Here is a 16,897-nt window from a genome sequence, read left to right as displayed (position 1 = left end):
CATTTTAAAAGTTACTTTTCTCTGCACATTTTTTAAAAAAATATTGCAGAAAAACCCCAGAAAGTTATAAAGTGAAAACGCCCAAATTTTCACCTTCTAATACCTAATTTTGTTTGGGGAGGGGAGAAGCATGTAGTATACACACACACACACACACAAAACCAGTAGCAATTTTTTAAAAGTAGGCTTTTGTTTATTTTTTAATTTAAATTTACAGTGACACTAAGATACTAAATGGATTATTTCAACAATAAATATCAACACTAGATTTAAATACTTAATAATAGCCTTGGTGTTTAATGAATAGCTTGCTACACAAATGTAAATGAGGAAGATCACAGAATTGAAAGGTATCCTAAACCTTTCCCCAAAGCAAAACTGTAGTGACAATTTAAACATTAAATAAAATGTCAATAAATGTTTACATGACTTAATTAAACAGAAACTGAAATATTCAATTGCAAAGCACATGCAAAATAAATCACTTGCTATAAATTTTAATGTCAATAAAGCATGGACCAGCACATTAATTACAGACTTCATACCAGATCACAGGTATTAAAGAGCTGATAACCTACTGTTATTAATAGAAACTTAAGAAGTTTTTCTATATATCTCAACAAATTTTTCATATTTTGAAATCTAATTAACCAAGTCATCCTGGATTGATAACAAAATCAAAGGATTAAGTTATCATTATCCTTTAAGATCTACAACACCATAAAAATGTAAGAAACAAGGCTTTTTTATGGAACGAGAATCTGGAACATTTTATGGAAATAAAATATTTCAAATAAAAATGCATCCTAGATTTTAAAATAGTATTCTTCTCAAAAGTCTTTTAAAAGTATTTTCATGCTTGGAAATATGTGCCAAAGAATGCTATATTTTAAAAATCTTTGATAAGACACTCTTAAACTACCATTGTCTCTAATATTTTACTTATTAATTAGTGGCAGCTATACTATTTACTAAAAGATAATTTAAATATTTGAAAAGATAGCTTAAGGACAAACTAAAATAACTTTAAAGTTTAAATATATAATGTTTCATACAAAATCATAACATCATGACTAAATCACCAAATTAGAACTAAATATCAACATTTATCCTCACATTATCTAACTTCATAGGAAAATATTTGTCTATTGATTTTAATAGCCTAGGAACTATATAGGATTTTCTCCCAGCCAGCTATACTGCATATTATTAATGAGAGATTAAACGGAAGAGGAACAAGGGAAAATATATCCAATTCATTTCTGATTTTTACAACCAGTCCTGTAACATGTTTCTTTCTTCGTTTCCTACCAGCAATTTTTCCTTGATAAATCATCCCAAATACCACCCCTGTTTTCTTTACACTTTGTTCTGAGAAATAAGCTACAATTCAGAAACCCCAAATGATGCTAAAAGATAACATAAAAATAAGTATACTAAGAAACTACCACAATGTAGGTAAAATGATGAGTATCATTTTAAAAATCTATTTAGAAAAAAAAATAAAAATCTATTTAGTCCTCTTTTTGGCTTCCTGAAAAAACAACAGCGTCAATGTAAATAGGTATAGCTGTTCAAAAACAAATATTTTAATGCATAAGACACATGAATTCAATAATATTTCGATAAATATTTCATAGAAACGTAAAACTGATATCTTATTCATTTTGAGATTCACTTTCATCCTATCTGTAACTAACCAAAAGGGAAGTCACATGACTTACACAATGAAAGAGAAAGAACAGTTTTCTTTCCTTTCCTTTCTACAGGAAGAAACAAAAGCTTGGTATTAGCTATCCAAGGCCAATGGGTGGGGCCTGCAAGCCAAAAAGCTGTAATGGACTGAGGTTAATCTTAATGGGGGCCCACTTTAACCTTCTGAAAGCATTAAAAATGTGAAAACTGCAACCAAAGCTTACAGAAAATAACAGGCACTTAATGTAACTTAGTTTCCACAACTAGAAAATTCTACAGGGACATAATACAGTTTATAAACAATGTTGCTGCTTTTGTCCGGGTAAAATCACCTAACTGTGATTCCCTACACAGATACACACAACCATCCCCCACTGGCACACAGATACTTCACAAGCTTCTTGAATAAATAGGAGTATCCAATGTCCAGGGTGATGGGTGGTCCTGAGGTCCTGAACTAGAGCTGTATACTTTTAAGGGATGCTGAGATAAGAACAAAGTGTTTTGTGTTTGTTTAAACCTGGCTCTGTATTTAAAGTCTTCACACTATTATTGACAGAGTTAATAAACTTGTACTATAATTAATTCGGGGAAATTTTAAATGTCAGTATAAATGCCAGAAATCAGGCACATGAAAACAAAATAATGATTTTGGGACTTTTTTATAGGTCTGATTGAAATTAACTAATTCAACTTACTTTAAGGTAATCAATACATTTCAAAGGCGTAAAATCTCAACCTGACAGAATATTGTATCATCACACTTTCACACCCAACAGCATGCTTTTATAATATCTTACGAAATAACATGTATTTAAATAGCATTATATACACCAAATAAGCTGTAATGCAATGAAAAACTTCTAAATTAGTGAAATCAGCCCACGAAGAGTCACAATCAAGCATCAACTATTATGCCCATTTTTATCCTCCAGTCTTTATTATAAGTCTGATAGAAAGAGATTTTGTACAGAGCAGAAAGGCAGGATTTACAAGTGGCCCAAGGAAAAGATAAGCAATGAATAGTTCTGACCCCAGCTTCTCTGGCTTGATCAAGTGGGTCTGCAACCTGAGCCAAAGGGTGCAAATTCCTCACCATTCAAAATTCTTCAATGGCATGGGGGAGGAAACAGTGAAAGGGGCAAATGTGCAAGTCCAACTGTCCTTAGATTTAGTATTCAACTAAAAATTTTAATTAGAGGATGAAATAAATGAGCTCAATACTGTGATTACATTTCTGACTCATAGTTTAACCAGTCCTAAAAAGATAAGCTTTTCTCAGTTGCTAAAGTTGAAAAAAATTTATCCATTTATCTTCATAAACGTATGGCTTATATGGAACTGTGTTATGTATGTATCTCTAATATCATTTAATCTATTTAAGGAAGTTGTTGAAGGTGGAATTAGTCTCCAAGTACCAGTGTTTCCATACTATAAGCAAACTGATGTATTACTAAAATCACACTTTGGAGAAAACAGTTGATAGAATTCATTCTAAGCTCCACAATATATCACTGATCCACTAAGTATTTAAAGCAATAGATATAACCTGTGTGGTCAGACTTCTGTTACAGACTGAACTAAGAATAAAGAATTCAACTGAATGAAGAAAATGTTAAGATAATAGAATTTAGGCATAACGTATCTGGGAATATTCTAGCTACTATCAGTGATGGCCTAGACAACTGTTTACAAAGCTTAAAAAAATAAATGGTCATGAAGAAATCATGGCCATAGTAAAATTAATTTGAATTTTACATACAGTCTTTAGATAATATAGCACAAATAAAACTGAACAAAAATCTTACGGTAATTAGCAAATTAAAAGATTTTGAAATAAAGGACAACTTTAAGATTAAAAAAGTAATAAATACAGGTGGACTTTTTAAAAAAAAATAAACTCATAACAAAAGGTTAGATCAGCAGATAAAAGTTAAGTGTATTATTAAAAGCACAATAAAATGATGCTAAGCACTGGTAAAGATAATTTGTACATATGATTCTGAAAACTATGTATTTTAAGACTGATGTAAAATCACTGTATTTAGCTCAAAATCTGAAAACTAACATTTACTGTTTTATCAGTTTGCCACCAAATTAAATGGATACAACTGCATAACTAGATTTATAAAAAGAAAGTAAATAGTTAATGGAAAAAAATGATCAACTACTTGCATACTTCTATAAAAAGAATGAGAATTCTTTTTTAAAATTTTCCTAAAAATAAGATAAAAAGAATATATAGCAAACTGGAAAGCAGAACTCTTTTTTTTTTTTAAGTTTATTTATTCATTTTGAGAGAGAGAACCAGCATGAGCATGGAAACGGCAGTGAAGGAGAGAGAATCCCAAGTAAAATCTGCACCATCGGCACAGAGCCACAACATGGGGCTTGAACTAGTGAAACTGAGATCATGACCTGAGCTGAAATCAAAAGTTGGAAGCTTGCCTTGGGTGGGTCAGTCAGTTAAGCGTCTGACTTCAACTCAGGTCATGATCTCATGGTTTGTGGGTTCAAGCCCCGCGTCGGGCTCTGTGCTGACAGCCAGCTCAGAGCCTGGAGCCTGCTTTGGATTCTGTATCTCCCTCTCTCTCTGACCCTCCCCTACTCATGCTGCCTCTCTCTCTCTCTTTCCAACATTAAAAGAGTTGGAAGCTTAACTGTCTGAGCCACTCAGGTGCCCCTGGAGAACAGAACTCTTAAATCTATCATCCCACAGTGCTTTATGCCTACTATGTGATCATTAACAAAATAGTTGAATAGGTATTGAACCAGAAATTTTTCTAGAGTAACCATTTCCTTACAACTCAGTACTTCTATACAATAAACCATCTTGTCAATTTACACCTCTAAAAATGTTTACTCAGTTGTGATAGAAATTCATTAAGCTTATGAGAAGAAATATGAAGAAATATGAGTATCAATTAGCCTAATTATACCCTTTAGGTAAACAATGAGTTTATATTGCATGAAAAAGTACCATAAGGATAAATGAAATTAAGACTGAAGATCAGTGAAATGCATACTAATTAATCTTACTTTTACAAACACAGAACTACTAGTAAAAAGATAATGTGCATAATTAAGATAAGTTTGGACTGTATTGGTAATACTGAATTGTAGCTTATGTCTAAGGTAACAAAGCTAAAAAGAGCTATGTGAGTTAACCAGTTACTGTGACATATCAACGATCATATAGAACAACTGAACCTCTTGTCTTCAAGGGTGACTATAAATGGACACAAGTTTTGGGGTGATGAAATGACTGTGGTGGTGGTTACATAATTTGTCAAAACACAACTAAAATTTGGTGAATTTTATTGTATATATTATACTTCAATAAAGCAGACAAGGCAAAAATAATATAAATGACAGGAGTTTATTATCTTCTAAAAATTCTGACGATTTATGTGGAAAGAGTATTAGTAAAATGCAGTGCTCAAAATAAAGATTAAAAATAAAACCTGGTATTGTTATAATTATTAAATTAATTTCCTATATACTATATCTCAATGATCCCTTACCCTAACCCTGAAAAATAGGGAAGAAAAAGATTTTTAACACATTTCACCCATGGGAACAGTGAAGCTCAGAAGAACTGACTAGCCAGAAGTAAGAAAACCACCAAGTGCTAGAGACAGATCTAAACCTTCATTTCTGATGCTTTATCCCTTACTCTACCACACTACTATTTCTTTGTAATGTTAACTATGTACAACAAACATCACTGAGCCTTTACTCTCTGCCAGGCTCAGTGTTAATGCTTTACATGTGTAATAACATTTAATCCTCATAATAACCCTATACTAAAGTTTTGTTTTTTCCCTTTATAGGACCCTGAGACACTGACAAGGTTACTCATTTTCCCTACAGACAAATAAAAAACTGGGATTTCAGTATTGATCTTTTTGATTAGAAGCTATGCCACTGTATAGTACCTCACAACGATTAAATAATTAGCATTAGAGCAAAAGGTATTAAATTATCACAGAAAGTCTATTTAAAACTATTTTTTTCCTTAGCTTACACTGAAGAATATACAACTGGGTATGTACAACTAAATGCTCAGGTAAAATCTCATGATAAAACTCACTATTAAAACCATCTGTATAACCAAATCGTTCCTATGTCTCAATTTATATCCTGGTATTTTCAACAATATTATGCAATATTATATGCCATAATATTATAATAAAATATTTCATAGTTCACTGCAGTGAAAATTAAACTATTACCATTATACAACACATTGTGCCTAATTTTAAAGAGAGCTCATGGGGCGCCTGGGTGGCTCGGTTGAATGTCTTGCTCTGGCTCAGGTCATGACCTCAACAGTTTGTGGGTTCGAGTCCTGCATCGAGCTCTGCACTGACAGTTCAGAGACTCGAGCCTGCTTTGAATTCTGTGTCTCTCTCTCTGTCCCTCCCCTGCTCCCTCTCTCTCCTTCTCTCTATCAAAATAAATAAACATTAATAAACTTAAAAAAAAAAAAGAGAGCACATAAAAGAAGGTACCAATTTAATTTTCTACTATGTATATATGCCACCAAAAATAACCTGTGATTTTATTGTGGCAGGGATTTGTTTATATTTTAGTTTATTTATTAAACACATTTGCTAGGGAATTTATATAACAGTATCTCTATTCTTCACAACATCCTGAAAAGTTAGGTATCAATTGCTCCAATTTGCCATTGACTGCAGAGAGAAAGATAAAACTAAATCAATGGGTCTTACGTTAGACAGCATTTCCAAATACTCAAATATTTAGATACTGGTCAGGAAGCTGTAATCTTCAGATAATTTTCCAATTTGTTGCTAGATCGAAAATAAGATTAATCTTATTTTGATGTATCCAAGTGCAATATAACAAATGCTTTTGTTACTCTTTTTATAGAAATATTAATTAAAAAACAATTTCTAAGTGTATCTCACTGATCTGCAATGTATTTTCTAGAATATATTACTGTGAACTTTTCAATATTAGATGTTATAATCAAATCATTTTAGAGAAAACCATAAACCATTTATGTTTCTTCTTATGGACTGTTTATGTTACAATGCCATAACCTATAATAACTATATATTGAACAAGCTAAATTTCTTATTACTTAAAATTCAGTGAGAATATCTCAAGATATAAAAAATTGATAATGATAAAATAACTATTTTATTTCATATATAGTTCCAAATCAAGTCAAAAGAATATTACACGTTAAAGTAATACATTTCCAGTTTAATTATTCAGAAATATCCTCACTTTATTTGCTTAGGTTATACTTGGATTAGAAATAAAAACAGAGCACACCATATTTTTAACTAATAACTTACAGGTTAATCACAATACCAAAACACTACTCATTCAAGATAAAACTATCTGCAATATCTCTGTAATTTCTGAACAGAAAGAATTCTGGCAAATGTAAATAATAAGGGTTCCTTGCTGCCCCAAAACAAAATTTACAACAATAAACTCACTTTTTATCTACCATGTTGAATGCAGGCAAAAAAAAATGAAGTTTTTAACTTCTTACAAAACCTAAGCTCTCTAAGATCAGTTACAGGTAGGTTAAAGCTGTCATGCCAAATACTTGTAAGTCGTTTCTCACTTATATATTTGTTTAAAAAACAATTCTTTGATTTATTGCCTTCGGTTTTTGTGAATTCTTTTAAAAAAGAAGAATCAAAAATAAGAGGAAAATATTTAAGACTTACAACAATGATCTTTATTCATTTTTATTGAAGTACAGTCTATGTTCATCAATAATATTTAACATGAGGAAGGAAGATTGTCGTAAATGTGCCCAGTTTCATACTTCATGTTTAAACTGAATTAGGATAAAAGTGTCTTTTTAGAAGTAAACAAAAGAAGGGTGTTGAAAATGGACTAGCATTTGAAAATGTGAAGGAAAGTATCCAGTAACTTTAAAGACAATAAAAGTCATAAAATTTGGATTTAAATCCTTCAAATGTGATTTTTGCATTAAATAGCTTTATTTCATTTGGGATTCTTCCAAACTGGAAAATGTGCAATTCATCTTGAAAACCTGGTAGCATTAGGAACCATTTTCAAAATATGAAATTATAGGGGCGCCTGGGTGGCTCAGTCGGTTAAGCGTCCAACTTCGGCTCAGATCATGATCTCACGGTTGGTGGGTTTGAGCTCCAAGTCAGGCTCTGTGCTGACAGCTAGCTCAGAGCCTGGAGCCTGTTTCAGATTCTGACCTATCCCTGCTCCCACTGTCTCTCTCTCTCTCCATCTCTCAGAAATAAAACATTAAAAAAAATCAAAATATGAAATTATATAACTCACTAACAAGCTGTAACTGTAATATGATCATATATTTTTTAATTTCCAAGATATTTCTGTCTAAACAATTTTTGAAACTGACATTTTCAAGAGTCCAATAATAATAATCACATCTATTCTGCATGTGAAAAATGTTTCCATGCCATTATGATAAAAATAAAGATGGTTAATAAGTGGGTGATGAAATACTACAAAAAATCCTTGAACATGAACAAACTGGAGTAAATCTGTTTTCATAAACTGTATAATTAATTAATCACTGAGATATGAACTCTAATGCTACATCAATTGAATTGCGTATAATATTTCAAATGTTCATATATTTAAAAACTATTCATCTCCAAATATTTTCATATCCTAATCTACTAATAAAAATGCTTTAACTTTATCTGTTATAGCAATTATTCTTATTTCTTCTGTTTCCATTACTTTGAGTTGTTTTCTGAGCAATTTAACAAAAGGAGCATAAAATATATAAAACTGCCGTAATATGGACACTTGTGTTTTCCATTAAGTTCAAACTATAAACCAGAAATAAAGAGCATAAAATGAAAACATCAATACTTGAAAGGTAAATTAAGAATTCAAACCAAATTATTAATAAGTATTTAAGCGTATCAGGTAATGGTAGCTAAATTACAGTCATTTTGAAATTACTCTCTTTGGGAAGAAATTCTTACATAAGTAGTGAAATAAATCAAATATATTTATGTTCAAAATCTTTATACCATAATTGATGGCATAGAATTCCAAATATATAACCTAACATACAAAGAAAATATTATTATGCAAGTGAGCTGAAGAGAAGGAAGTAGGAGAATGCATTCTATTCCTCCACTGAACAAAATAGTTTATCTCATTGAGATAATATTTATTTGGAAATAAATATCAACACTTACGTAAGGAAAACCTAAATGATAATAAACATCAACAAGTAGTTATTGGGTAACATTTTCCCTCTCCAAAAGGATCTAATTTTAATTACCATGTGACTCAGCTAAAATATTATCAAATATTTAAGTCCTATCAAAATTTGTAACATTTCAAAAAGTTACAAGAGAACTTTCCAAGTAATTTAAACATGGTATCCCATAATCTAACCGTGGATGCAATTTTTTAACTGTTAATAATAAACTAATAGAAGTTATTAATTATTAACACTTACACAAAAACTGTACATTAATGGAATCTCCTTAGTAGTAACCTATACTTACAAATCTGTATTAACCATGTATGCATAGTCTTACTTCGATTGAGAGATAAATCTCAGTGTTTTGCACTGGATCCTAAAGTAAGAAATTCCTACAAATATATTATAATTAGAAATAAAATAATCAGCATAATTTTCCAATTTTAAATATTAAATATTTTAAGGAACAACTCAATAAGCTATAACAAAATTCACAAATATGATATTTATACATTCCTGTATGTTTTTAAAAATATTAAACACTACCAAGTTTCCATATTAATGTGTCAGAATACATAAAATTATTACCAATGTATAATCATATGATCATTTAAATGACACGTTAATATTAGGAAGTCAAATGAAGACTGTCACTTTAAACCACCAATAGTCACACACCATCTTCAGATTGTGAGGAGAGTCTCACTACATTTATCAACAATTAAGGACAGGAAAGGTACATTACCTAAGTCACATGTTTATTTTTGAGAAGTTGGTGACATTACAGAGACTAAAAGAAAGTTTGACTGTATTCTTGCCAACATATTTTAAATAAAATTATGTAACTATGAATGTACAGCTCTATTTTAAAAATACACATGCATATCTTCTCTTCATTTCACAGCAACTGAATAATACACATGCATACCTTCTTTTCATTTCATAGCAACTGAACTGTTTTTGATATGCAGTTCTTTGTAGTCAGGATTTTTGTGCTATTCCTATTTAACTGTACTTTATATATTTATAAAGTATATATGTACTTTATATATTTATTTATTATTGAAATGTATGTAGTTAAGATCTTTTCAAGACAAAATATCTTGGGAGCCTTGGCATGAATTTTTAAATATTATGTTAAACTAAAATTATTTTTTATTTCCCCAAATACATATTATTTAAAATGTTTCATAATACTTAAAATCCAATGATACGTGTACTTTTGAATACTCAAAAAAAAAACCTACTGCATGTATTTAAAATAATGACGTTGTCCAGTTGAACATTTAAAGTTCCTAATTATCTACAATGCTTATTCTTTCATAATAAAATAGTACATTGACATATTAACATTGACATATTAGGAAAAAAACTAATTTGTTTTATACATGAAAGTAGCATGCTTTCAAAAATTCTCATACAGTAAAAATGGCAATAAAAGAATAAAAAGTATTTTAAAAACTTTTGTAAAATGGTCCTGAATTGCAACCTGATGGTGTAAATGATGCTTACAAGATACCTGCACAGATCATTTATGACCATCCAACTGTTATTTGCAATTGGTTGGCTAAAAGCTATAGGATTCCTGCCTTGTTCAAAACAATTATTCAATATGATTTATATACAATTTGCGTAAGTCCCAATATAAGACAGAAACTGCTACCAATGCATCAAAATCAAGAAGGAAAAAATAAAGCCATAAAGTTAATTTTCCCTAGGAAAAAAGTGAGACTTATTTCAAAAAACGAATACTGTAGCCATCAAAAAAATTCCCTAAAGTATCACTTTCTAATTTCAAATTTAAGGAGTATCACTGCCCTTTCTTTACATCACAAAACTGCTGATACTTAAGTTTTATCAACGCTTTTACATACTTCTTCCCAAGAATGTATCTACATTCTTCTAAAGAATACAATATATATTTTCAGAAATTTTATCTCACCATCTTAATATTTTTTTAAGTAAATGTGTGACTTGTTACAGAGGATTAAAGCAATTTAATATTAATGATCTGTATTTGTACTCTAAAAACTGTTTACTATCTATAAATAAAACTTTTCCAGCAATATGGTATTTTATAATTCAGTGGATATACATATGTTTACCAACATATAATCATTAAATATTGTAAATTTGGATGTCTTGTGGTTCTAAACATTAATATTGGTTAATAAATTGTCTAATATTTTAAAGTATTAAAAGGAAAACATAGAAAACTAAATTATAACAAGGTGTGATCAAAAAAGAAAAGGGTTATTTTTTTTATTCATCTATAAAACAAATTTATGAGATCGTAAAGAACAATTTAACAACCTAAAGAAGGTTCAAAGTGGGGAAAGCCAGAGCCTGAGAGAAAATGAATTTGTCAATGTTTTTAAGTCATTCAGTCTAGGGAGGAAAAAAAGCTGAAAATGTAGGTTCATTTTACAATATAAAGTAGGAGGCATAAAATCCAGTAGCCTGTCTATAGACTTCTATTTAAGTATTTAAACCTTGTTTCAATTCACAGATTATGCTGATCCTTCCACATGTAAACAGCCAATAATGATGGCCAGGCCTTTAGGAAAGGAAAACATACACCACACAGCAAGGTCAGGAAGCTACCAACCACTATAGGACAACAAATCAAAACAGAATGGTTTCATATGTGTCTATTGTTTATATACTTAATTTCAAAATGATATTCCTTGGGGGTAAAGGAGTTTGTAAATATTACCAAGAAGGTGCAACACAATATCAAATAAAATATAGAATTTTCATGCAAGAATACTAAGTCTTTTCTGCATGTATCTGTCAGTCAACAGTACTATTGATAGCCATTCATTCAGTTTTTAAAACTTAAATGTCAAGCCAAAACAAACCTCTTGGGTTTTAAATCCTTTTACTCCCAAGAATTCATTACAGAGAATTAACTTCTTTTAATGTGATAATCAAACCTGCAAACCATATATTTTTTTTTTTACTACGACGAAATTAAGCAATAGAGTGAAGTAAAAATGGAAGAGGTATTAATTTACTTGCTTCTGGGTAAAATTTTAAAAATGGTAAGCAATGACATTCTGTTGGGTATTTAAGCATCTTAAAAAATTACAACACAATATAAACAATGGTGGAAATTTACTCAAAGTGGCAGACTAGCACGTTTTAGACACACAAACTAGAGCCACAGCTGGCCACATGTTTTTTTGAGTTCAGTTTCTTAAAGAGACAGTATCCTTGGACTTATGCCCTAAAAGGGAGCACATTTCTAAAATGTTCGGCTAACAAACAACCTATTCTTGGGCATTTCATCAAATCCATGGTAGACCAATAGTCGTCTATCTTATTTTACTTTGAAATCAAATTATTTTTATTTAAATCTAAAAACAACTACCAGATGACAGAAATATAAGAACAGAAGAAGCCGGTGTGACTAAGGTGTCTAAAGGGTGTCCAACAATAGCAAACGTTTGTTGTTGTTGTTCTTGTTTTGTAACTTAAATGATCCCTGTTTCTTCATTCATTTCCCCATTCATTCACTAGGCATAGGCAACAAAGTATATTGTAACCAATAACACCGGAAGCTACACTATAGCAATTTCGCTGTCGAATGAAGAGGAGAACTTGGCTAATAAAGTCAACCAGCAGCCAAGCAGTGAAATTTCAAAGATTTCATTTTCTGTTTAGGAAAAGAACCCAGTAAGGGGACCATACCCATACAGGATTAACTCCTGAACGTAAGGAAAATTTTGTCTTACAGTGTATGTCCAGTGACAAAACTATTCACTAAATTCTGCACATGGTAAAAGAAGAGGGGGGAAAAAGTGTGGCTTACTTGGTGCACAAACACATCGACTGGAATATCCAAGGGGCTTCCCTCTCGGTTTATCATGGAGATGAATCCAAATCCCATTCGCACATTGAACCACTTACAGTGGCCAGTTCCGTGCAAAACTTGGGATTCCTCCTCTGCCGGCTCGGGCAGCTTTCCGGGCCCTTCTCCACCACCTTTGCCTGCCCCGCCTGAGTAGAACAGGACAAAAAAAGTCAGTTAGTCTGTATTCCCAAACTGTTCATTGAAAGAGAAGAAAACTGCTTGGGGTGGGGGGTGGGGGAAGGAAACAGAAAGAAACTCCAATAAATGGTGGATTCTTTTCTTCTACAGAAAATATTTAAAATGAAAGGGTTAAAAGGGGAAGCGGGGGAGGAGGGAGCCACACTATTCTATCGATCACATCAACTTCCACTTTTCTGTACATACGTGTACTTTTTCATTTAACTCCATTTTTTTTTCGGCCATATACTAGAGTACAACATGCAATACTTTACTTGCACATTGCTGATTTAACACTGATCCCATTTACAAAAAGAAATTTCCAGCGTAACTATTCTCTCAGGCGGGCACGAGGAGGGAAGAGAAATCGTGAAGATGGTTAGAGCTAGTTAATACACATGCAGCGGCAGTGAATCCAGGGTTATTTTCAATGTGCATTCCCCTCCCCCCAATAACTTTCAATTAAAGTTGGGGTGGAGTGGGGGAGGGGGCAGGTGTATAAAAGTTTTCTCGGGCTCACTAACTGAAACTGCACTTAATCACACTCAAACAATTCAAACAATAGCCCCCTGAAAGCTTTTCAAGTTGTGAATCAGTGTGGGCGGTACAAAACATTTTTGGAGATCTATAACAATAGGTTGCAGAAAGCCCCACTGCGCGATAGGGAGTGGGGGTAATGCCCAGTATTGGGGTAAAAGGGGAAGGGGGGACGGGCAAAGAAGGGTGGGAGAGGGAGGGGGGAGAGAAAGGAAGAGAGAAAATCACAGTAAAACAATAGAAAAGAAAATTAACCTTCGGCCATGTTGCCCCTCGGGCCCTCTGCTCCAAACTCGTGAGATGAAAACTTTCCCTTTGGAACGGAGTGATCTTCTGCATCAATCTAACATCTTGATTTTGTGCGATCACAAATTTAGCTCGCATGGTCTAATGTGCTTTCCCTCTTTTGATTTTTTTTTCCTCTTCTCTCTCCAGTTTCTGGCCCCCTGAGCCACGTGACTTTGTCAATTACATGCTTTCTTGCTACTAATTTCACCTCGGATCCTTAAGGGGCTGGCAAGAGGAAGAGATAACCAATCGCCATTTCATCTATGCTGACATCAAAATAATTTATGAATGAACATGAAAAACTCAAACATGTTATCTTAAAGACAATTTGGGACGCTTCTTTGCGATAAATCAGAATGCTGATTTCGTGCTTTAACTTAGACACAATGGAGGGTCCTTGTGAATCGTCAATTTAGAAAAACGGCACAGTCATATATGTGCACACGCGTGCCTTACACACAAGCCTGTCTAAATAATCTCATTTAGGGGGAAAAAGCCGTTTAAATAAAGCAACCAATGTTACGCTTTTTCCCCCCCTAAGAAGTCAGCTGCTCCATAGTAGTAAACCTGCTCGGGGGAAAAAAAAAATTCGTATTTAATTCAATTCTTAGAGGAAAATGTATAATTTCCAAAGGATCTAATTAAACCTAATTATATCTCCATGAAACTTTAGATAATAGTAACATACACCTACAATCAGACAAAAGCACACATTTACATGATCGTGCCCCGAATTTTTTTCAGATTTAAAATAATACCCTACTGGAAAAATCGCTAGCACTTTCACGTACTCAAATTATGTTTAGTTTTATCATTTCGGAACATTTTGAAGGGGGAATTGTACTTCACAGGTTTCTCCGCCATCTCTTTCCGGGGGAGGAGATGTGATTAATGACTTCCTAAATAACAGCCCAGTTTTCCAGCCTAACATAGAGTGAACCTCAATCAGTGGCGATTGTTCCCCAAGAGCAAGACGACGTAGGGCAGGGAGGGGGAGGGGAGCGCCAGGCAGGGGAGGTGAAGAGGAGCCGCCAGCACAGGCGGCGGCAGAGCCAGAGAAGGGGGGGGGGGGCAAAAAAAAGCGGGCACGGGCGGGGGGAGGGGAGAAGAAAGAGGACAAGTGGGGTAAAAAAGGTAAATTCATATTATATTGATTAGACCCTGACATTTAAAAAGTCCACTACCAATGGATAGAAGAGTCGAATAAACGAAAATGTAATAACGGATTAGGCTCCTACCATCCCCGCTCTGGCCCTGCCCCAGTTTCAAAATGCTTACCCTTTACCTTTCAAATTGATTCAAACGATTGTTGATTACTAGATGCTGACGCCAATATTACCGCCCTCATCGAATACTACGGTAAATATTACTAGCAACGCCTTACTTCCTTTAAAATACAAAATGTAACCCGTCTTTGAAACATTACAACGTACCACCACTCTTTCCCCCACCCCACCCCACCCCCCATTTTCTTAAACAAGCAGTTTACGGAGAAACTGTACAGATACCACTTCCCTTCGGCAAAGCTACCCGAGTTGACCCTCCCCCACCTTACCCGCAATCCCCCCCCTCCCCGGATCTCCAAACATGCCCACACTCCTCTAACTCTAATACTGTTTCACACAAACTAAAATGTGGGGGATTCTGAACCTAAAAGCTTTGAAAACTCACAGAATGCACCTATTTACACGCCGTCCCCATATTAAACAACTAATATAAATTCTTACTAATTAGTACAGAACAAATAAATGGGTATGTGTAAATATGTTTTCAGCTGTTTGTGGCAAAAGGCATCAATCAAGATTGATCAATTTGGAAAGGTTTTTCGTGTTTATTTCTTTTGTTGTTTCTCAGGAAAGGAGGCAAAGCTTTCTCATTTTCTCATTTTATTTACTTTGGATAGAATAACCATGTTCCAGTTGGTGGGGAAGAAAGCAAAAGTGTAAAAATCCAAATGATTTTGCAAGAGTAACAAAAGCTCCAAGCTCTCAAAAAAATTATTTGCTAACAAAACATTTTTAGGCATTATTTTGATAGTAGAAATCAACTGATTGCACTGACCTATAATGAAGTAACTTTAATGATGGCATTTCAGAGGAAACATTTCACATAACATGAAATAGAAAAAATTTAAAATAAGTTCTGTTTTATTATATTTTGAACGAAAGAATTACTTTTAAAAATCAACATCTGGTAACAGAGGAAAATAATCTGAAAAGAACTCATGTAAATTGAAGGGAAGTGTTATTATTTATATGAAAGTAATCACAAAATTCACAGAACAGTATAGTTTGGTTTTGTCACTCACACACATTTATGGTAAACAATATTGATCTGTTAAGTTTATTTTTAATTAGAAAATAGTGTAATCACAAAATAAAAAACAACACGTAGAAAGATTCTGATTTTTTTGTGTATGGTTAAACTTGATGTAATTCAAACCTATAAATATATAAATATATATATTAAAGGTGTGAAATACCATAACTGAAGTACATTGAATGGTATGGTTATGAGATTCAGTCTTGCCTGATTGGGGGCCTCCAGTATTAGTGGAATTAAGGTAGGGTTCACTGGACTGGTCACTGGTGTCAGAGGTTATCGACTCATTCATTTCCTGAGAGGGACATCAGCCTTTCAAGTTGTGTAGAAGGCTTTTTCCAACTGGGAACTTGGAGAAATCCTCTAACATTCATTCACAAAGAGTTTAAGTCAAATACATTTACATACCTGGGGGAGGGAGGTGGGCAGAAAAGAAAGAGGGAGAGAAGGGAAGAGGAAAGTATAAAAGAGGAGGAGGGGGGGAAACTGGGACGGGAGAGAAGTGAAGCAAGGAGACACAGACACAGAAAATACCACTATTTTGGGTATGTGGTACTGTCATTTAAACAGATTCGTCTTTTCTGCCTACCTCACCCCCAATCTTTTGAGCCTAAGATCCTTCTAATAAAACTGGCCATAATCTCTTTAAGCTCTTAGAGTGCTTCTTTCACATAAAATAGTCCTATGAATCTCCTAGAATGCTTTCCAATTTGTCACCTTCCTGAAGTCTTCTGGTTTTAATTTTTTTCTCATTTCCTACTTGTTTTTAGTGCCAGAAAGACCTGTGCTTGACTCAAAACGCA

The 16,897-nt window shown here is 33.1% G+C and overlaps 1 protein-coding gene across 1 annotated transcript in view; it reads right to left on the bottom strand.

Annotated features, from left to right (window-relative positions):
• Nucleotides 1–13,749, bottom strand: part of LIN28B (lin-28 homolog B) — a 115,252-nt gene extending 101,503 nt beyond the window's left edge. The window contains exons 1-2 of the mRNA XM_039255694.1: nt 13,740–13,749; nt 12,729–12,916 (exon numbers count right to left, since the gene is read on the bottom strand). Of these exons, the coding sequence (XP_039111625.1) occupies nt 12,729–12,916; nt 13,740–13,749 (198 nt within the window). The remainder of the gene's footprint in view (nt 1–12,728; nt 12,917–13,739) is intronic.
• Between the last annotated feature and the right edge of the window lie 3,148 nt (nt 13,750–16,897).

This window comes from Hyaena hyaena, unplaced genomic scaffold (assembly GCF_003009895.1).
Source record: "Hyaena hyaena isolate Hyena2069 unplaced genomic scaffold, ASM300989v1 scaffold_538, whole genome shotgun sequence".
In the NCBI taxonomy this organism is placed as follows: Eukaryota; Metazoa; Chordata; class Mammalia; order Carnivora; family Hyaenidae; genus Hyaena; species Hyaena hyaena.
The sequence above is the reverse complement of the archived record's forward strand: the minus strand, read 5'-3'. Positions and strand labels throughout refer to the sequence as shown.